The 21,865-nt window shown below is 45.0% G+C and overlaps 1 protein-coding gene across 4 annotated transcripts in view; it reads right to left on the reverse strand.

Annotated features, from left to right (window-relative positions):
* Window positions 1-9,322: 9,322 nt before the first annotated feature.
* The window catches only part of DCLK1 (doublecortin like kinase 1), a 339,558-nt gene continuing 327,015 nt past the window's right edge, over window positions 9,323-21,865 (reverse strand). For all 4 annotated transcript variants that reach the window (XM_032610859.1, XM_032610863.1, XM_032610860.1 and 1 more), the window contains exon 17: window positions 9,323-15,317. In XM_032610859.1, the coding sequence (XP_032466750.1) occupies window positions 15,153-15,317 (165 nt within the window). In that variant the 3' untranslated portion in view covers window positions 9,323-15,152. The remainder of the gene's footprint in view (window positions 15,318-21,865) is intronic.

Genomic DNA, 21,865 nt, shown 5'->3' on the forward strand with positions numbered 1-21,865 from the left:
TCTTCTCAGCCGCACCCCCTTAAAGCTCCTACTACTGCCAGAGTAACCTTTTTGAAATGAAAATCTGATCCCATCACCACCACCCCCACCTCTTACTTAAAACCCATCAATTCCTCTGAGGGATAAAGATGAACCACTGTTCTCCCTGTAAGACCTGCCTGTCTGTCTCTCAGGTGTCTCACACCTTTCTTCCTCCACACTGGCCGGATTTCAGTCCCTTGGGCTAGCATGCTTCCTTCCACCACTGAGGCTTTGCACAAACTGTTCCCCACAATGCACTTTACCCTCTTCTTTGCTAGTTAACTCTTACTCAGGCTTCTAATCTCAGCTCAGGAAGCCTTCCTGACCTCCCTATTTCCATCAAATTCCTCTATCCGATACTCTCATTGTACCCTGCATCTCCCTTTTATAATACTCATCACAGTTGAAATGCTCTTTGTGCAATTATTTGATTAATGTTTACCCACCACTAGACCACAAACTTCCGGAACCAGGGGATAGATTTATTGATTTTCTAATGTATACTCAGTACCCAACAGAATGCCTGGTACATTGTAGATGCTTAAGAACTGTTTGTGGAATGAATGAATGAGTGCCATAATAAGAAGTTGGCAGTTTATCCTGTGGGCTCCATTGAAAGAATGCAAACAGAAAAGTAAGATGATTTGCATTTTAAAAAGAAAGCTCAGTCAGCAGTTTTGAGACAGGACAGACAGGGGTTGAAAGGACCAGTTTGAAACCTGTCAAAATAGTCCAACTGAAAAATAATGAGAACGTAAACCAAGGAAGTACCAGTGGTATTGAAGAGCAGGGGATGGGCATGACAATGGTAGAATCGATAGAACTTAGTGACTTGGTGATGCCTGGTTGGAGGGGAGTGACCAACTACCCCAGGGTGTACAGGGCATGGAACTTATTTGCAGCAAGGGAGAGTGGGCTCAGTTTTGGACCTGGTGAAATTCGAGGTCCGTATGAGTCATGCTTGGGGAGATATCTTCTAGGCAGTCTGATACTTTGAGCCCTTTTCATGGGATGTTAATAGTTTTTCTCAGACAGTGAACAAAGTTCAAGTTCATTCTTTTAAAAACAGAACACTTCTTGGAGGCTTATCACCCTTTAATTACTCCTTCTCTTAACAAAATCTTCTTGAAAGAGCAAGGGACACATGCTCTGTCTACGTGTGCTTACCTCTTTTTCACCTTTCTACTCTCTGCTCTCTTGGCATCTCTGAAACTGCTTTCAGGAAGGCTCCCAGAAGCCAAATCTGTACCCTGAGAAACTGAATATGCAAATGGATAATGCCAGACTATATATAAAAAGAGAACTTTGACCCACAACCTGCAGCAATAAGCCTAGGAAACCAATCCTTTCATATACAGTAGGCAACCCAGGAAGCCAGCCTGTTATAAGTCAGGAAGCTTGTAGGAAGCTCTAGATGGCTATCGCTGGTGACAGTTCAGGAAACTAAACAGTAACTTCTATAACAATCAGCCCCAAATGGCCAGGACTTGATTAATAACTGGAAATTTCCCTATTTTCATCCCCGCTTCCGATTTAGGAGCAACCAGAGAAAACCATATATGCACCCCTAACCAATCCAATAGTAATGCCCCATTTCTAGTTGGTCCACCTGCAGCCGCCCCAAGCCAGTGGCCAGCAGTCAGGGCGCACCTGAAGCCTTCCCGTTTCTGCCCTAAAGTGTTCCCACTCCTCTGCCTGCCTTTGGGTCTCTGCCCAACACAAGTGATGGCGGCTGACTCCCTTGCTACAGCAACTCCAGAGTAAATAGCCTTTGCTTTTCTTATTTGGTTGATCTTTATTTCCATAACCCTTCCCTTTTTATCCTAGGAACTCATTCAGCTGCATTTAACACACCTCATCACTCCCTCCTGGAAATCCCGTTTCCTTGGCTCCAAGCCCCTCTTCTGATGCCCAGTCCCTCATGTCTATGATGTCTTTGCTTCCTTCAGGGTCTCCTGTGCTAGAGGGGCCCAGGGTGCCTTCCTTACCCCTCCTCTCTACTTAGGTTCGTAACTCTCCTTGGTGGTGGTATTCACTCTTAAAAGTTTCAAATATCGCTTTTTGCTCCACTCCCACACCCGTGTGCAGCCCAGCCTTGTTCCTGTGGGTTCTCCCCTCCCAGACGCTCCACAGTCCACTAAACTCAATATGTTCAAAACCAAGCTGGTCCACCACCCCAGCACCCTCACCCTGTCGTCTTCCCTCCTCTGCTACTCACACGGCGCTCACCAAATCACCCGTGAGAAATAGGTTCTGCTGATTGATTTGGCCTCCTAAACATGTCCTTAGTGCCTTTCCTCTCCATTCCTATCACCACTGCCCACTTTAGGACTTCACTATCTCGTCCTAAAATATTACCAGTCCCCTAATGGGTTTTCCAGTTGCCAGGCTTGTCCCCTTTCAAACAAGCCTCTACTCATGACAGAGTCATCTTTTACAAGCATACATCTCAGCATGCCACACCCTACCTAAAACCCTTCAATGCCTCTTCATTGTTTCATAAGGCACATAGGTCCCCATGATGTCCTTACCAGCCACATTTCCTGCCATGCAAGGTTTGGAACTTGATGTCCTAAGCAGACATGTTGCGCCGTCGAGATCCCTGAGCCTGTGCAGTGATGTATGTCCCCAGGTGGTGGCAAAGCTCTGATGATGCTCTCACTTGCCTCCTCGTAGGTGACCTATGGTCTTAGCTTGGAGTCCTTAGAGAACGTTTATAGCAAGTGGTTTGACGCCTGTGAACAGATCTCTGCTCAGGGAGCTGCTGGCCGGAGGGCCATTTTGGACTGAATTAGCTGTGGTTCATGAACTTGAGAATTCTCTTTTTTGGAAACCCTAGCTTATACTTGGCTTCTAGGTATGGCTGAAACCAAATAAGAGGAAAATAGATGCTTTCCCAGGAAAAGGGGAATTTCAAACTCTCACCCTTAGAAGTTTTCATCCACTGCACAAAATGAGTCCCCGCTTATACTTACAAATGTGGCCCTTTCCCTCCTGTCACCCCATCACCAGATAAGGGTCCCTTCTGTGACCCTCACTCTTCCAGAGACATGGCCAGTGTCCCAGTAGGCATCCTACTGTCAGCCAAGAAAGTCAATATCGGAGGGCAACCGGCTGGTTGTTAGAGCTGGGCCCGCGTGGAAGAAAGAGAATGGTCTGGTGATTTCACACGTAAACATTTTGTGTGTGTGTGTGTGTGTGTGGTGTGCGGGCCTCTCACTGTTGTGGCCTCTTCCGTTGCAGAGCACAGGCTCCGGACGCGCAGGCTCGGCAGCCATGGCTCATGGGCCCAGCCGCTCCGCGGCACGTGGGATCTTCCCGGACTGGGGCACAAACCCGTGTCCCCTGCATCGGCAGGCGGACTCTCAACCACTGCGCCACCAGGGAAGCCCAAAGATTTATTATTTATTTATTTAATTTTATTTATTTTTGGCTGCTTTGGGTCTTGGTTGTGGCGTGGGCTTCTCTCTAGTTGTGACGTGCGGGTTTTCTCTAGTTGTGGCATGCAGGCTCTCTAGTTGAGGCGTGCAACCTCAGTAGTTGTGGCATGCAGGCTTAGTTGCCCCCACGGCATGTGGGATCTTAGTTCCCTGACCAGGGATCGAACCCGTGTCCCCTGCATTGTAAGGCGGATTCTTTACCACTGGACCACCAGGGAAGTCCCTTCACACGTAAACATTTTTAAGATGCCAGTAGCCAGCAGGCTCCACGTTAGATATCTGTGAAGAGCAGCAGCGTTGGGGGAAAGCGGGGAGACGGGACACTCCTGCCTGGAACTGAAAGTATAGGAGCTTGGATTGGAGAAAAGGGCACCTCATTTTTCAAGTGCCAGGTTGTGCCTCCCTGATTTACAGCAAGCCTGACCTTGCCGTAAGGTCAAGGTTGACCTTGAGGCTGACTGCTCAAATCTAAAGTCATGGCAGCTGTCTCCCACACTGGTGGCAAATGGTGAAGTGGATGACAGTGTAGGAGAGTAAACAGAGCCCTAGGAGGCCGGCTGTGGCCAGGAGCTGGTCCCATGTTACAGAAGAGTACTAAGCCTGACGCTGGGGGCGGGGATCATCTTTCTGGGGGATAATAAGATGGCAGACACTTGGGACGGTTCAGCTGCCTGCAGCAGGAGGCTTGCTGCACTGTGTGATGTGGACTCACAGTTCTTAATCACCACGCCCGCCCCACATATACATACCTACATACAGCACATACACACCACACATACATGCACACACACATATACACATACACACACAGACATCACATATTCACACCATACACATAGGCACACACATACACGCATACATACACACACACCATGCAGCACATACATACATGCATACACACATACGCAACACATCACATACCACTCACACATACACACTTTTTGGATAACTAGGTAGTGATACCGCTAGGAACTCCAGTACTGGCACCCACGTCCGCCAGATGCTGTGGAGTGGGGGAAGGCGCCTGCTAACTACAGCAGCACAGAAGCAGGGTGGTTCTGGGTCTGAGCTTTTAGAGGTAAATGTTGATGCAACAGACATAGAATGGAGAAGCTCTGTCTCTACGGCACACGTTCCCTGGCTAGCGAGGCTTTCAGGATGAGTTACGGTATCGGGGATATTTCTCAGGACGTGTTCATGACCCGCAGGGCAGGAAACAGCAAACAGCCTACCCAGCCACTGTACTTTGACTTCCCCAAAATGGTGTCTGTTCCTCGAATAGGGGCACATGGTCTCTCTTGTGAAAGCTAACTTTCTTGGAAATGATTCCCAAATCTCCAGGCTTGAAGAGGCATGATGGAGGCCGGGGCCAGAGTTTGCCCAGAGGCCAGTCTGGATTTAGGGCCACATTAAGGAGAAGCAAAACCTTGGGCATTTACGGTGGAGAGGCCGCATGGTTTTCAGGCAGCAGACGTGTCTCTTGGGAGGGAACTGAGCATGGCCGTGGTGGGGTTTATGGGGCTGTTGTTGCTAAAACACTGATGAGTGGAGCTGGGCGCTGGGAGGAGGCCTGACTTGGCCCCAAGAGCCCCTGGCCTTTCTCTCACCTAGAAGGTTCCTCTCCTTTAGAGCGAACCCTGCTGACAAGTTGGGGACAGAGCTGAGTTGGATAATCTTGATCATGACAGATAGGAGTGACCCTTTAGGTCCAAGGGCATCCTCTGCTACTGTAACTCCTGGGCTCTGGTTAACAGGGGCTCATGGAAGCTCTGGTCGGCTGACACTAAAGAGATCCAAGGCTCAGCAGTGATCAGACCTCCTCCCGGCACCTGGTCACCCAGGCTGGCGGGTCTCCACGCTCTTTTATTCCAGAGACCCGATCGTCCAGGTGATAGTCCCCTCCCTCCTTTCTGCACCAGGGCTGCTCTTGGTGTGTTTTCATCAGACCTTTTTGGTACAAACACGTTCAGAGAGGAAGGCCCTGTTGTGAGAGGCCCTGAGAGGCAGCGGAATCGAGGCACACGTACGCGCCGACAGCATTTTTACAGAAAAGCACACCAAGGTGTGGGCAATTCAGGAGAACCCACAAAACCACTGGGCAGAAGTCCCGTGAGAGAATCAGCAGACGCAAGTGTTGGAATGAGGCCTCCCTCCCATCCCGAGCAGGAAATGTTCAGTTTTCCAATTTAAGAAGCCAGTGTGAACCTTCCTCTACAGAGGAATTTTTAAAAAATAGAAGCTATTGATGAAGCCCAAACAGTTGCTCAGCACGAGAGCAGAGAATTTAGAAAATGTTGAAAAATGAAACATCCACAACAGTGAGAACAGAGGGGACCATGTCGAGAGCAGAAATTAAACATGTCTAGGTTGGTTTGGGCTTTGATTTACCTGTTGAAAATGAAAGGATATTTCACATTCTGAACAATGTTCCCATCATGACAAGTTCACCGCTTCATCGGAAGAATCCAGCAAATTAATAGGTAATTCTGATGGAATAATGAAACCTCTGTCGGGTGGAACGTTAATTATCACCCTGCTGGAGGGAAAGGTGATAATGTGGATTTGCCCCAGAAGGAGGAGAGAGCGAGCTATTTTCAGGGTCAGTGCATTTCTCTTTTCCTTTTTTTATCAGCAGTGAAGCAACACAGGTGAGAAGGAAGTGATTTTTTCTCCCTGTGAGCTGAGAAGCTTTGTGAGTTGGAGACTCTACTCCTTGTAGGAAAGGATTAACACATGACTAGCCCTTCCGTTTGCACAGGGAGGCTGCCCTCTGCAATTGCTGTGAGGGATCCATTAGGATCCGTGTTATTTTGGGAAGTGTCTCTAATGTCCCCCCAAGAGTCATGCACCCAGCTCCCCTTCCTCCTTAACCAGCTCTGGTGACCCAGAGTCTGGGGCTGTTTCATTTTTAAGTTTACCCACCATATTCTGAGCACACACAGCGAGGAGATGGGCTGATCTCCATGCCTGTTCTCCTGCATGACAGCTGAGGGTCTGAGGGTCCCAGCTCCCTGGGCTGTACCCTGGCCTCCTTAGGACCACCCTTAAACCTCCCTCTTACCCATTCTGAGCTCCACCATGTTCTCTAAGTATGTCCCCATGGCTTAAAATACGTTCCTTGTTCTCTTGACTGATTCCTACTTATCCTTCAGACACTCACTCAGGGGCACCTGCTCGAGGAAGCCTCCTCTGAATCCCCTCGCCCCTCCATCTCAGTTAGATGAACTTCCAAAGTGCCTGCAAAGTACCCCGTGCTCTCCTCTCACGGCCCTGCTCATGCTGGTTGATGTCTCTCTATTTACTTGCTTCCTGCACGGGACCTCAGTCGTCGGGGAGGCAGTGGTTAGGTCTTTTATCTCATGCTGCCAGGATGGATCCCAGGATCCAGCAGTGGGACTGGCACCTGATAGGAGCTTGCTGGAGATGGGATTAGACGAAGTGCCCCGATGGCAGATGGCGGAGGGGGGCCCCCCAGGTTGAAATTCCTGTTACTAGGAATTCCCAGGTTCAAGGGAATTAGGTCCTCCAAGAGGATCTTGAAAGTCAGGGAGAGAATGGACAGTAAAGTGTGAGAATTAGAACATTTTTGGGAAACACCCCCCTGCTTCCTAAAGAAATGCATTGATGGTTCTATCAGTGGGGTCTGTCACGGGGGGGAGGGCCCTCCCCTGAATGAAGAGTGTGGAAGAGACCATGTTAAACCTACACTGAGGTATGTTCTATAATTCCCGCAGAGCACGTCCTCGGACTGGGCCTGAAGAGCACTCTGTGAGACATTAATACTCTTCCTTCCCTCTAAACTCCCCAGGAACACACTAGGTCTTAGGACTGGGGCAGCTTTGGTGTCAGCAGCCTTCATTTCTTCCTTCCCTCCCTCTCTCCGTCTCCTATTTCCTTCCCATCTTTGCCTCCTTCCAGGGCCTTTCTAAGGGTGACACATGAATATATGAGTTGTTGTAACAGAGCAGGCCACAGATGTATTTGCATGTGACTGACGGTTGGCCTGCTCACAGGAGCACAGTCTACACATGCTGAGGGGGCCAGTCTCAGGCTGGTAGGGATGCCTCTCCCCCGACAAACTGTTGTTCGGCCATCTGTGAGTGATAAATCAGGTGCCCCAGCCCATGGACATCCAGAGGAGAAGATTTCTCACTAGATCTGAGATTCTTAAGAACAGGAATGGTGTCTTGTTCATCTTAGCTTCCATGTGGTGCGTCACTCACAGTAGGTCCTGGAGAATGCTTGTTGAATAGATGTGCTAGTCTACGACAGTTGTAAATCGCATGCTAATTACCAACGGCAGAGAAGACCCTGGGAGCCTTCTACCCCAGAGGCCAGGAGCGGAGCCAAGAGTAGCACAGGGTGTGTGCACCACTGAACAGGCAGATGGTAAACACATCCTCAAGTGAGAGAATCCAAGTTGCCATAACCACAAAGCCTGATTGGATGTGATGTCCAGGTTATCTGAACCCTGGACCAGGAGTCTGAGATAAATAGCAAACCTTGCAGCTAGAAAGACATTTTCTCATCTTTAAAGTCTTCTAATCCATAGCAAAAAAAAAAAAGGACAATGGGGTTTCTCTTTTCTTTTCTAAGCCCAAATGGGGTGCCCTCTGTGGTGCTGGCACTTACTCAGGAAACATCTGAATGAATGATTTGGATGTGCAGGCAAGCTGGCAAGGACATCTGTCACAGAGCTGGCAGCCAGCATGGATTTGGCTGGTCCAGCTGGCTGGGTGGGGCTCCCCCTCTTCCCTTGGTGCCCCTTCTGGAGCTGGGGAGGCTGGCTGCCTTCTGAGATAGAGCAAAGCCTTTCTTCTGTGTAAGGAGGTAGTGTACGGAATTTCCTAGGACGCTGCTTCTCCTGTTTTATTTGACCCATTTACCACCATTTGCAGAACTTCCTTATCTCTGAACATTAAGTCCCACCTTTCAAAAGTCCTGGAAGGCCTTTCTCCCAGTTTCCTGATGTGGTAGTTTTATCATCCTCAATCCCAGAGTTGCCGGTGTTTGATGTTTCTGTGTCAGGGCACGTTTTTTTCTGATGGCAGGTTTTTGGCAAAGCCGCCAGCCTCATAAAACAAGGTAATGGTCCTTAGGAAGCAATCACTTTAGCTATTGTTTCACAGCAGTTGCCCTGAAATCCCAGAAAGGACCCAGCAGTTTCACTGCAGAGGAGCAAAAGGCATAACAACAGCAACAGCGGTAGCAGCAGCAGCATGTAGATGGCCAGGAAGGTGACTGCTAATTTTACAAGTGCTCGGAGATATTCTGGCACCTTCCTAGGACACTGGGGTCCTGCAGTCACTTTTGCTGGCTGACTTTTCAATCTCCTAGCATTGAACAACTCACGTAAGAAAGAACGTTATTCCCTTGTACAGCATGGCGATTTTCTCTAAGGTCAGTATTGCACATGGGATGCCTAATGGGACATCGCTATAAAAATGGCAGCTAATTACAGGTTAGCAGATAAAACAACACTCTTCTCTGGAGATCTTGTTAGGTGGAAGGGTAAAATAGGCCTGAATGGTATTTGACTTCTTTGTGTTTATCCAAGTCACTGGCCCAGGCAGGAAGGTAATATATGAAAAGGGACATTTTTAGAATAGCTGTTTTTGAATTATGCTCATGAAATATACACTCTGCTAGGAAGGACATGTGGGAAAGCTACACTCTGACTGCATGACTAATTTTTAAAGCCTTGCATAGAGAGAATTCCCCTCAAGAACACAGCTGGGTTATTCCTTCATGGACTGAATGTGTCAATTATGAATTGAACTAAAATGAAATTTTACTCCATTATGGCAAAGTGAACTGAGGAGTGGACACTGGAGCTCGGGTATTACGTAGCAGTTCATACACCAAGTACTATTATTTTATTAACTTTTAAGAACATGTTTTACATAAAAACAGGCAACATCAAAAAAGCTCAGTTGATAAATGAACATAATACATCACAGATGATTTCATCCACATTAACCTACATTTATTAGCTTAAACTGAGAGATTAGGGGAAAAAATTGGATCTCATTCCAGCTTTAATCATGGATACAAACTGTTTGAAAGTTATTTCATTAAGATTCTGAAAATCAAAGATTAACCTGTGCCATCTGATCCGTGCAGCAATTGATAAATTCAGTATTTTCGAAGGAAACACTGTTTTTTTTTTCCTTGCACCAAACTGAAACCTTTCAGAAACTTGTTTAAATGCATCAGGTTCCTAGCCCACCTTTTCAGTATGCATGAGCAAAATACTATTTAATTTCACACTCAACTAATCCTTTAATAATTTTCTTTCAGCCAGATTGAAAAAGACCATTATTAATTTCCTAATAAAATTAAAAAAAAATAGTTATCGAGGATGTGACTCTAACCTTGGACCAGTTTCAATTTCTTTTTATTTTTTCTGAGAATATATCAAAGATTAATGTCAATGGTCAGTGAGAAATTGTCCCTAGAGAATTATTCAAGGTCTTTTTCTTACCACATTCGATTGGACTGGAATGAATTGACATTATAGCATCTTTATCATCACTTTTAAAATCCTACTTTCTCTTAATACCGACAGTGAAGGCTTTTAGAACTATTATTTACTTTAAGTTAAAAAAGTATATCACAGACAAAAATACACAATTTTACATTGAAGCAACATTAAGGGTCTCACATCAGTTAACCAAAAAAGAATGTTGAGGACATTTACAGGTAGGGTTTTAATTGTAGAGATTGCTCTTCCTTTATGAAAAAGTATGAAACTAGAGCTCTCACTTGTCTCCAAGGGCAAGAGATTGCAAACCTCATGATCAAAACACCTGCCGGTTAGAGGCTCACTCACTGAAAAATGATCGCATAGCTTCAGCGTTGAAGCCCGAGAATGACAACAACAAAAAATCCAAAGGAAAAAAATAAAAACCACACCACGCAGAGGCATTCTCAGCTTCTACATTGAATTTCCTGTTTCCCACCAGTTTACGACCCTTAATGTTACTGGATGAATGGTTGCATATTTGAGATGATTAAAAAATAAGACTGCCTTAAAAGCACCACCTCCTCAAGTATGTAACTACATACAAATGGAAGATTCCTTCTGACAGACAGTCCTAGGGACCCCATTTGTTACTGTTTCATGTATAAGCACCATTGAGCCAATTTTTAAAGCACATTTGCAGTGATCAAATGTGTCCTCAAGTTTTGCTGATTTTTTTGTCTTTAAACCAAGAAAGTGTGAAGTGCATATCATATTACGTGCTTATCATATCTGAATTGACAAAAATGTTAATTTGGAAGTGCTTTTAATCACTATTTTCCTCAACAGACCAGAATGGCTTCGTGAAACTTGATTAAATAAAGAAATCCGTATCTCCCAAAGAAGCATATATCTGACCCTCTATCACTGCATGCAAAACAAGGGTCTGTCTGAGAGCATTTTTCCCAAACTCTTAATGGAAATGGCAGACAACACGCAGGAAAGGCTAACCCTTGAACTGACCAACTTCAAGTCTTAAAAAATCTTTGATTGGATTCCCCCCCCCCGCCCCACCCCGAAATCATATAACAGTTTAAAAAATTAACGAATTACAAATTACAGAAAAGATACATTATCTACAATATATGCCAGGTGACTCATTATTTGTTTTTAAACCCACATCCAAATGAATAATTACATTAAACTACCGTCTTGGATCTTGGTGCTTTCTAAAATTCTGAATTCACAATGAGGGAACATACCTGATTTTTTGGTTGTTCTTTTCTCGGGAGAATTGGGCAGAGAAAAGAAGGCGGCGAACCTTCACTCTTTGGAACAGGCCCTCTATAGCAAACTTCAGCCTGGGGCACCTTTTTATGGTCAAATTAAAAACCTTTGAAATTAGAAGTTTATCATGGAAATGCTGACAGATCCTGACCCAGAGACAGGCTAGCAGGCATCACAATAATATTAAGAAAGCTCTCCCTCAAGCACAATTGCCTTTCAGCACAGGGGATAGAGTCGTCTAATGGGCACTGCTGGCCAGCAAACAACCATGATTTAATGTACGTGAGCCTTGGTCATACGATAGCTCCGTGACCCTCTAAGCTAAGCCAATTTTTCTTTTCTTCTATTTTTTTTTTTCGAACTGAAACATACCTCAAAGGGTAAAGGACTGCAATTTTAGCCTTCATTCATGGATATATTGCTTTTTTTCAACAATATCTGATAGGCCTGTTAACCACCACCCGTGCAGGTCCTGAGCAGGTTCTAGGAAGGTCTCACTGAACACAAAACACCAAGCGTTTTCAGTAGTTTATTTGCAATTTTTTCTCTGCTTATTTTAGTATGCACCACGTGTAAGTTAGATAAGGGCTACAGTAAAAACATTTTCAATGACTGAAATCTTACTTTTCCTTCTAATGATCTGGAGCAAATCACATATTCATTGATTATGACAAATAAAATGATTTCTGCTACAATGTCGAGAAAAAAATGTGTTCGTCAATATGAACAGTTCTCATCTACAGAGATGGTTTACACGATGCAAGTAATGAAAGTTTTTTCCTTAACAAGTCTACTACCGAACTGAAACAAAATGAATCTTAAAATTCCCTTGAAAATACCATATGGTTGGTCATGTATCAATAAAGGAAAGACAGTCCCCATCACCAGGCCACCACCATAAGAGCTATATTAAATACTTAGGAAAAAAAATATGGAGACACTTGTGGCAATGATTAAATTGATAATTATAGAGATAGATACACTGCCATAATGGTACATGTTTATTCTATAATAAAGTGAAATAAAAAATAAGATCATTTGGTTATAGAAATTCCTTAAAGAACACCACCACTTAATTATTTCAAACTTGAACTATCCCAAGAATGTTGTGAAAAAAAATAGAAAGTACTGGCTAAAAGCAAAAGCAGTCTGGGTACACCCACGTAATCAGCATGCCTTGTGCTTATCTGTTAACCCTCTGAGTACATCTCTGACATTCAGGATCTCAATAGCTTAGTGCTGAAAAGATTGCATTCCATCTGATTACTCAATATTTCTACTTGACAGGTCACATTCCGCTGTTTATTCAGCATAGATCGCTCAGATTCTACAGCGATGCACTGGGATCCCCATGCTGAATGGCCCTGCATTCTTCCGAGCTACCCCTCTGCAGTGTTCTGGAAAACACGCCACAGCTTCACACGGTCCACAGTCCTTCAAGACTTCGATGGAAAAAGGCCTGAGCCATGCACTGTAAGGTCTGTACACTAGATATTGGAGCAATACATGTAATGCCCACGGGAAAAGCAGTAATTCAGAGAAATTCACAATCTACTGTAGGTAGGTCTCTGCCCATGGGATTTTTTCATATTCCCACATTTAGAGTTAAGGCCAAGCTATCTACCTACTCCTTAGTCTTACTTAGAATAGTGCTTTGCTTTAGAGTTCTAGAGAAAGCAGTCGTTTCTGACCAGTTCAGGGAACTTTACTAATACGGAATCTACCTACACGCCGCACCCTTCCTCGTGTTCTGCCCTCCTCCTCCCCAAGAAACCCAGCTGATTTGTGCTACTTTGTGATGTTGTGTATTAAGCTTTCAGGACCCTCTAAAAGGGAGTGGGGGGGCAGGGGGGAATCTCAATAAATGATCTAATATATACATGGCAAGACAACACAGACCGAAGAGATAAACCTAAATGTGAAAGAGCCAAAAACTGGGGGAACAATTTTGCAAAAGTCATGACATGCTGTGATTTTAAAATCTAGAGTAATATAGACCATACCTTCATCAGTTGAAGAGTAAAAACCAGCCATCGAAGATCCATCTGTATTTGAAAGTAAGGACTGACTGTGGAAGTGCTGCACACAAATTTCAAGACTTTCAGGTATCGAAGTATATTTCAAAGCCGAGACAGTGAGTGCTGTTCAGCCATCTAGATGCAGATTTCATGAGCCATCACTCACTGGTTGCCTCCCGGGCCACAGAGTTGAGCAAACCTTAGGAGGACATTCGAGTCGGGCCCCTGCCTCCCAACACCATGGCCAGCCTCCCCACTAAGCATCGCAGTGACTACAGGCTGCCTCAGGCCCCCGTTCTGAACGTGACACTGCAGTAGAAGCTCACTGGGGGAGACACAGGGCTAGGGAGAAAGATTTGGTAACAGGAGTAAAATACACGTGTCGGACAGGACTTGGCCCAAAGAGAGAGAAACAGCATCTCCCTCTGGATGGCTAAAGACAGTGCTATAAAAAGGTCATCTTGGGCTTCCCTGGTGGCGCAGTGGTTGAGAGTCCGCCTGCCGATGCAGGGGACACGGGTTCATGCCCTGGTCTGGGAAGATCCCACATGCCGCGGAGCGGCTGGGCCCGTGAGCCGTGGCCGCTGAGCCTGCGCGTCTGGAGCCTGTGCTCCGCAACGGGAGAGGCCACAACAGTGAGAGGCCTGCGTACCGCAAAAAAAAAAAAAGGTCATCTTAGGGAGTGGAAGTTTTATCCTCAGGAATACCCTCTAGGTCTCCCATTCCTGTTCTCCCTGAGAGACTATTATGTAGGTAACCCAAAGATGCACATGGAATTATCTTCCCAATGGTTTATTTCTTTAAAAACCATTTTGAGACTATTCTAGATTGTTTGCCCACTCTGCTTTCTCCTCGGCCATCTTGCCGAGCACCTGCCTCTGGGCCCCTATGCCCCGGTGCTCCTCCTTTTTACGGATTCCATACTCTATGTGGATTGCACACTGAAGACTGAAATGCATGAAAAAGCAGGTGAGAAAAAGAACAGGATCTTGTTGCCTCTTTCTGTTTGACATTCCAGCCCTATAGAGCACCTGGCAATTTATTGCTCTTTTCCACCAGTTGTGTGTTTTGTTTTTTTTTTTCCTATAGAGGTCTCATACTGAGCAGGCAGACTCTCACTCACCAAACACACGACAAGATATGGTGCCTTCCTGAGGGTCTGCGCTGGCAGTAGCAGCAGCTGAAGTGGAAGCAGCATTTCTGGGGCGTCATCAGCACATCTTCATATGGAGGCAATTTGGGGGTGAGGGCACCATCTATATTCTGGGTCAGGCTGTTGGTCACAGGCCCAGGTCGCCTCCACTCAGGATGCAGGACTCAGGGCAGCTGACAGACCTCCAGTGCAAAAAAAGCCCCTTTCTTAATAGGATTGTGAAGAGGAAAGAGGGGGTGCTGAGGCTCAAGTTATAAACCTGCCATGTTCTAAACCCACAAAAAAGGACACGCAAGATATCATTCTAGACGCTCTTCTTGTCTGGACATCTCAGCATCTAATAACAACCCCTTGATCTGCAGCAAAGTCAAGAAACATGTGTGTATAAATCCAAAGGCCTGAAAAATCCCCCAAGGGTTCCCCATAAAATCCTATGCACTCAGAGGGTTAACAAGTGCTATGTTACATACTGCAGATCCTAGATTGACTGATGAAAACATTCATTGCTTCTATGTTTAAAAAAGTTGCAAAGTAGCCTTAACCCTTTGAGGACCCGATTAGCAGCAAGTTGCCATCTCCACCAACGACAAGTCACAGTCTCATTCAGCAAAGGGAAATCGCTACAAGGATACCAGAAAACACACTGTTCTGCTCGGCCATTCAAGCATTGAGTGCTAGGTAGATCAGATGAAACTGTTTTACATAAATTTGGAAAAACAAATCTCAGAGTCTCAAAGGGTTAAGCTAGGACTTCGAGTAAAAGGGTCTTGTTAAAAGGGCGAGTTTGGGGAGCGAACAGTCTCGGAGGAGCTCGGGGAGTAGTCTTCCGATTCCGAGTTGAGTTCGGGCGGAGCTGGCTGGGCCTTGTACCGGCTCCTCACATCCGGGTGGCGTCTTCGTCGGAAAACCTGCCTCTCCTTATCAAGAGCGGTGGTCTAGCAGGGGCATAAAATGAGAAAGAGGACAATTAGGCTGAAGGAAATGGCAAAAGGAACGATTTCTGGAACTTTCTGAGGTCAGAAAAATATGCTGGCTAAGTTAACCTGTCCACGATGACTCACTTTTGGTGACCACAGTCACCACTGCTGGGGTGCCCTCTGCTCCCCCAGAAGCAGCTCCTAAGGGCACCTGGTCATGACATCACAGGCACAGGCAGGATGGATGATGTCGTGGGTTCAACAGCTCCCTGGCCCTCCCCAGACCTCCGCTAGCACCACATCTAATACCCTCTGTCGCTCCCAGCCTAGCCAGAGACCCCCCCCTGGTAAATGGGAGCCTCGGGCCTGTGTGTCTGACACGTGAGGACGCCAGGCATGTCTCGTTCATCAACATTCAGCTCCAGGCAGCTGTCTAATAAAGATGAGAGGTGATGAAGTTGTCAGACATGGAGACAGAGCCACAAGCTCGTCCTGTTATTTTAGCACCTCCTCATTCTAAATGATCTTATTATCTGTTGATGAGGGAGTATGGCTCAATCTCTGGCAAGGATGGGTTTAATCTGAATGAACCCAATGCCTGAAATTGAAAACTGCTTTGAATGCAGTTAAACCTGATGGAAACCTTCCCATGGATTTTCCTTTACAAAGTTCATTTTCATTGTAGTGTGTGGTAATTTACGAAACTGAGGTTCGATGTTGTAGGTATTCCAACTCTTGGGGCCCTATGCCTCCTTTTCCTGAGGAAACCTCATATGATCTCCAGGATGTGCTCTCTAGCCATAGCTCTGGAAGTTATTATGACATCAGGATTGGGAAGGGCATGACTTCATTACAGATTTAATGGGTGTGAGGAGGAACGGATCATTACAGAGAAACCTTACACAGAGGGCAGAAGAGCAGGTACAAAGCCTGAAGAAAAATGCAGAACACATATAAAAGTTGAAGGCATCCTTGTTTGAAAGTCCCTCTTTAAAAGGATGTAGCCTGGAGGTTATTCTGCTTTTAAGAGATTACTTTTCCTCTACAGGGATATATACCACCATTTTTCCTCTTGGAACTGTTAGCTTCTTCAAAGAACAGAGATAAATTTATAGCCAGCCGGGTTCTGAGAACAAAGTGAAAACTAAGCCCCTCATACAATTGCAGTGTAGCATTAGAGCAATCTCAGATCTAAAATGGGGCAATCAAAGTTCCAGAACGAAGTAATAAAGAAAGAGAGGCAGTGTGTAGAAACCAGTACAGTAAATGGCTTCATGAGGCTGAACTGTTCTGCTTTAAAAGCTATCCACACACTGAATAACAGTGTTACAAATCAATGAGGAAGATAAACTTTAATAATTCACTTCTCGTTTCACTAGATTGTTAATACAAGGATTCAATAACTGGTGTGTTGAAATGTCTACCTTTGATTCTTCGAAGTGTCGAATTTTTAAGGACCCTCAACTCACATACATAGTTCTTGGTCTTATACCCACCGATTTTATGATGTTTTTCAGCATCATAAATCCAAATTCCTAACTTTATTTAAAACATTGTAAAGTTACAACACATGGTATTTTGCTTTCAAAGCAAACCGAAAATGCTCTGTTTGTATAGAGCTGAATGTAAAAAACAGGCGTCTATTTAGTCTGACACATAAAAACCACTCTGTAGTTAATCCAAGAGTAATATAAACGCTTCTCTTGGTCATAAAAAATATTTTTATTTCTACCTTCTTGAGAAAGAAAACAGTCACTGGCATGGGACTAATACTGACTAGTGGACTGAGGTTCTCTAGTGTCGGGGAGAAAACTGCACAGCGGGTTTGTAGTCAGAAATTTTGAGTCCTGCTCCGTCCACTGCTGACCATGGGAACCGTTCACTCAGTTCTCAGTTAAATAAGGAGCAGGGATAACGCCCTCCCACCCTCCAGAGTTGTTGCTATATATAAAAATGGATGTGCAAATGCTTTCAAAATGGTGAAGACTCCCAGAAATGGAAGGTGGTGTTTTGTTTTGTTTTGTTTTTCTTTACAATGTAAGAAAGATATTGTTTTGAAATGAAGGAACTGCAGGTCAGAGGAAAACAATGCAAAACAAAGCCCTCATTAGAACTTACCTCAGAGTACCTTCCCTCCCTGCCTACTCTCGCTGGCACCTTCTCCATATTTACCTCATCTCCCCATAATTGACTCAATTATTCCAAGTCACGCTCTTGGCTGTCAGCACTGAAATAAGCCATTTCTCCACCAATACTGTAACGCAGTTTATGCAGACGCTGGTGGCACTCATGGGCTTGGATGGTCCCATCCCCCTTATTTTCATGTTCATTTGTCCAGATGCTCATAAGGTCAGTCACATCCTCTTCCTTACTTGTCCCTCTGCCTGGACAGCCCTTGCTCTGTCCCATTTAAGCAGTCAGTCCTGGCCACTCCTGCCAGTTTCTCTAGTTAGTTAGCAGCTTTTAAATGCTGGCCTTTGTTGACGGGCCTTCATGCTCAAATGCTCCTGAGCTTTCAGTTGTGCTGATTCACCAGTAACTTCACAGCAGCTATTTTTGGAGACACAGCATGTCATGATCACAGGTCATGGAAAAGGGTGTGATGGTTCTTTCTGTTGGATGTATAGACTCTTAGAATTGAAAGAGCATTTATAAAGCATTCTTCGCCCGGGGCTTTGCCTTTACAGGCAGGGAAACTGAGGCCCAGGTATGTGGAGAGACTTGCCCGTATCGCATCACTGACTGGGAATAGAACTCAATTCTCCTCCCACGTGAGGCCCAGGCAATTTCTTCCCACTTAAAGTCTATTGAAACAGAACTCAAAGGAGCCACCGCACTCCAGTGGTTCCCTCCTCCGGTCCTAGCCAGGGTGAGCCAGGGAGGAGATGGCACGAGCAGCGTCAGAGGCCAAAAGACTAGAGCGTCACGTGCTGATGGCCCGAGAGCTCCCTCAGGGACAGCAAGCCAGCCTCCACCACGTGGACAATCCCATTCTGGGCCTGTAAACTCCTAGGGAGACCTGGGTCTGCTGATTGATAGACAGGCAGTTCCTGACTCACCCAGGTCCTTGCAACATTCTCAAATGCTACACAAGCAATGCTTAGTGCCCCCAACAGACTTGCTCCCAAAGATGACTGAGAGGGCATCACTGTGCACAGACCTCTCCTCCCAGGGCTCTTGCTTATTCTGCTTCTGGCTCTACGGACTGTGGTTCATTTTAAGAACCTCTCTGTGTTCCCATGAAGCCCAGTACAGCGATCGCTGTGCATCCTGCCTGCAACGCAGTCGACTCTGAGGCACTGTCTTCCCTGCCACATTGTAGACTCTGTGGAGGGCAAGACCAAGTCTGGGCATCCTGTCTGTGTTCCCCACAGCTCACAGCACACAGGAGATACTCTCTAAGTGCTGTGGCTTTAGAAATATGAGAAAGCACAACAGAGGTCGCATCATTTCCCTCTAGAGCAGCCAACCCCCAGCCCATCCTGCACACAGCAGGTCTGATTTGTTTACAATTCCTCATAAAGTTGGACTCCTTGTCCTAACAGTCGCAATGTGCTTACAATAAAAACTTCCAGGGTCTAGTTCCTGTTATTACTCAAAGCGATCACTGTGATATCAGCAGACCTCATGTCCCCGTTAGTGGGCACAGCATCCAGTTAGCTTACGGTTAACCACGCCTCGGTTTCCCTTTGGAAATCCCCCGCTCACGTAATCTGTGCTTCCAGTGAAGGGGACCCTACCTCCATCTCTGAGGGTGGGGTGCAGATGGGTTTGTGACCCAGAAGCAAGCCTGTGCTGACTGTGTTCGCCAATACCCGTGATTGGTTCAGGATGGGTACCTGACTCAGTTCATGGGACATGAGGAGACTTTCACTGAGACTGCACATTCACAGTGAATCCCAACTGAGAGGATAGCAAGCCTGGAGCTGCTGCCCACATCCTGGTACCACGTGAAGTTCCAGACCAAAGCCATCACGGGGAGGCAGAGTGGAGGGATGGAAAGAAACCAAGCCCTACCGAGTGCTGAATCCACACATCGCTGAAGCCAGACCCAACCTTTGGACCTTTCACATGATATAAAATCATACTTCTTCTTTTTGCTGAAAGCCAGTTTGGTTTGGGTTTTCTTCCCTTGCAATCCAAACAAACAGTCCAAACTGATATCTCTCTGAAGGTACTTTAATCACGCTCACCTCTGCATCCTGGCTTACCGTGTTCACCAACCTGACATCACCTCTCCCACTTCCTGCCCACTCGCATTTCTCTATTTTCCAAGATTTGATCAAAGTTTACCTTCGGCATCACACTTTTTCTTTCTAAATTCCTCAGGCAAGTATTGTCTTGACCAGACTTTTGACACTTACTGCACACAGGCCTATTACCTTTCCTTTGCACATTTCCCAAATCCCATGCAAGCTGCTCTAGGGTAGGATCTGAAACTTCTGTGCATTTTTCCAGAATGCCTAGCCAACTGTGACACACATATAAGGGACATATTAAATAGTTCTCAGTTAATACAGAATTAGATTATTTTAGGTGATTATGTACTTTCCGAATAGCAATGACAAAAGAAAACAGAACCCCGAACAACTCTATAATACAAAAGAGTAAGAAGTTAAAGGTATTATGAGTCCAATATTTAAGAGTGCAATTTGTTTTAGATATGATCAAATGCTTACATTAGATAACATTAATCACCTCATATATTTATCTACTCAACAACTACATATTGTGGTCCAATTCCTTATCACAGTAAGCACTGTTATATATGATATCTTTAGAATTTTAAGTGTAGCTATAAAATTAATTGCCTCTAAAATCTGTACAGTTAAAATTTTACAGTTGAATTCTGTGGCCCAACATGTAGTTCAAGACAGATGAATTCAGCAAAGAAATAGAAATAATAGGCCAACACATAATTTTTTAAAGTATTGCTATAAAAATATATATTATCCAACTGATAATTTTATCCCCAGAAAACATTCAAAACATAACTTTCCCTCTGAAGTGCTGTATCATAGATTTAAATTCAGGGCCCTTTCAACCATTTCTGAAAGACTGCTTTCCTCTTTTTCAATCACCAAAATTTCCTAGATATCAAGGAAATTGGGTCTCTCCTCCCTAATGCCTATCTTTGTAAGGTAAGGTGGTCCTAAGTCTTGATGTTCCATTAAAACTTAACACTTCCTAACGGATTTATTATTTTATTGGTTATTTTGCTCACGGTTTGCAGCTTTGTGGAACAGACATGAATGGACTTGCAGTAGAATTCCCAAGTGTTTCCCTCAGTAAGTTATCACTTCATTAAAAGCTCGTAAGACAATCTGAAGCCTGCATTATCACATTTTGGTGCTAAGTATCACAGGTTAGAGGTGAGCAAGAAATCTCTTGAGATTCTGGAGCTGACCAGTAGTAACCAAATAGGAAGCTCTAATCTAGTTATTTAAAATATGTACCCAATAACAACGGCTATGTCGTGTGCGGGGCTATAGCCAGCTAACAGTGGACTGGGGGATCCTGACAGACCAAATAACTGACCAAATTAAATGATATGGAGAAACTAATATAAACCTGCTCTACATGAAAGAAACACTGCATATCCCTACCTCAGACCGCAAGCTCTTGGTGATCAGAGTGTCCTTAGGAGATGCTAGATGAAGTGTGCAAACCGAGGAACAGTTAAGATCATGCCAGTTACCTCAGCAAATCTGGGGGCGACACACATAGCAGTTGGAGCTCTTAGAGAAATTCATATCCATCACGTTTTGGTGCCTGCCCTAACACCAAGCATGCACGAATCAGAGACAGTGCTTGCCTAATACCCAGAAAATTTATTCCAACAATAGATAGATCTTTGGCCTTTTCTGTTACAATAAAACAACACTATCCTCCACACAGTACTCAGATATTTTAAATCTTCTTTCTGACATTAAATTTGGAAATCAGCATAAATACCTAGGAGGTACCCATCTGGCCTATCTTTGCAATGTTATAGGAAAAATACAGCATGGAGGTGGAAGGTCAGGAATGAAGTGAGAATATGAATTGGAGCACTACTTTGTTTTTGCAAGTCTGAGTCACCCACATCTGTGTAATGCTTGCCTTGTCTGGTAGCTTTAGCTTAATCCCCTTGGTAGCAGCAGCAGGGGGAAGTCAGGAGAACCAGCTTTTTGTCCTAGCTCAGCTGATTATGTGACCTTGGACACGTTTTCTAACCACATCAAGCCATTTCCCAGTCCACAGCCTGAGCTGAAGTACGGTGCCTCACTCCTAGGGAAACTTCCACCTATGAAATACCTGAATATGCTTAATATCACCATCAATCTACCAAAATGGGTTATGTTTTTCTCTTTGTAAACAACAGGCCTTCCAGTCTATGGATCAAAAATGTTTCTGTTCTGCACTATGTGCAGGACCCACAAGAGATGTACCTCGTTTAAGTTCGGAGGCAACGTTTCCTGTCGTGGCAGTAGTTATTGGATTTAAGTAACTGCATTTTTCAGAGGCGAACGGTGACTGTTTTTCCTTTTTCACTTTTCTTAATTTATTGCCAGCCATCCCAAACA

This window comes from Phocoena sinus, chromosome 18 (genome assembly GCF_008692025.1).
Source record: "Phocoena sinus isolate mPhoSin1 chromosome 18, mPhoSin1.pri, whole genome shotgun sequence".
Taxonomy (NCBI): Eukaryota; Metazoa; Chordata; class Mammalia; order Artiodactyla; family Phocoenidae; genus Phocoena; species Phocoena sinus.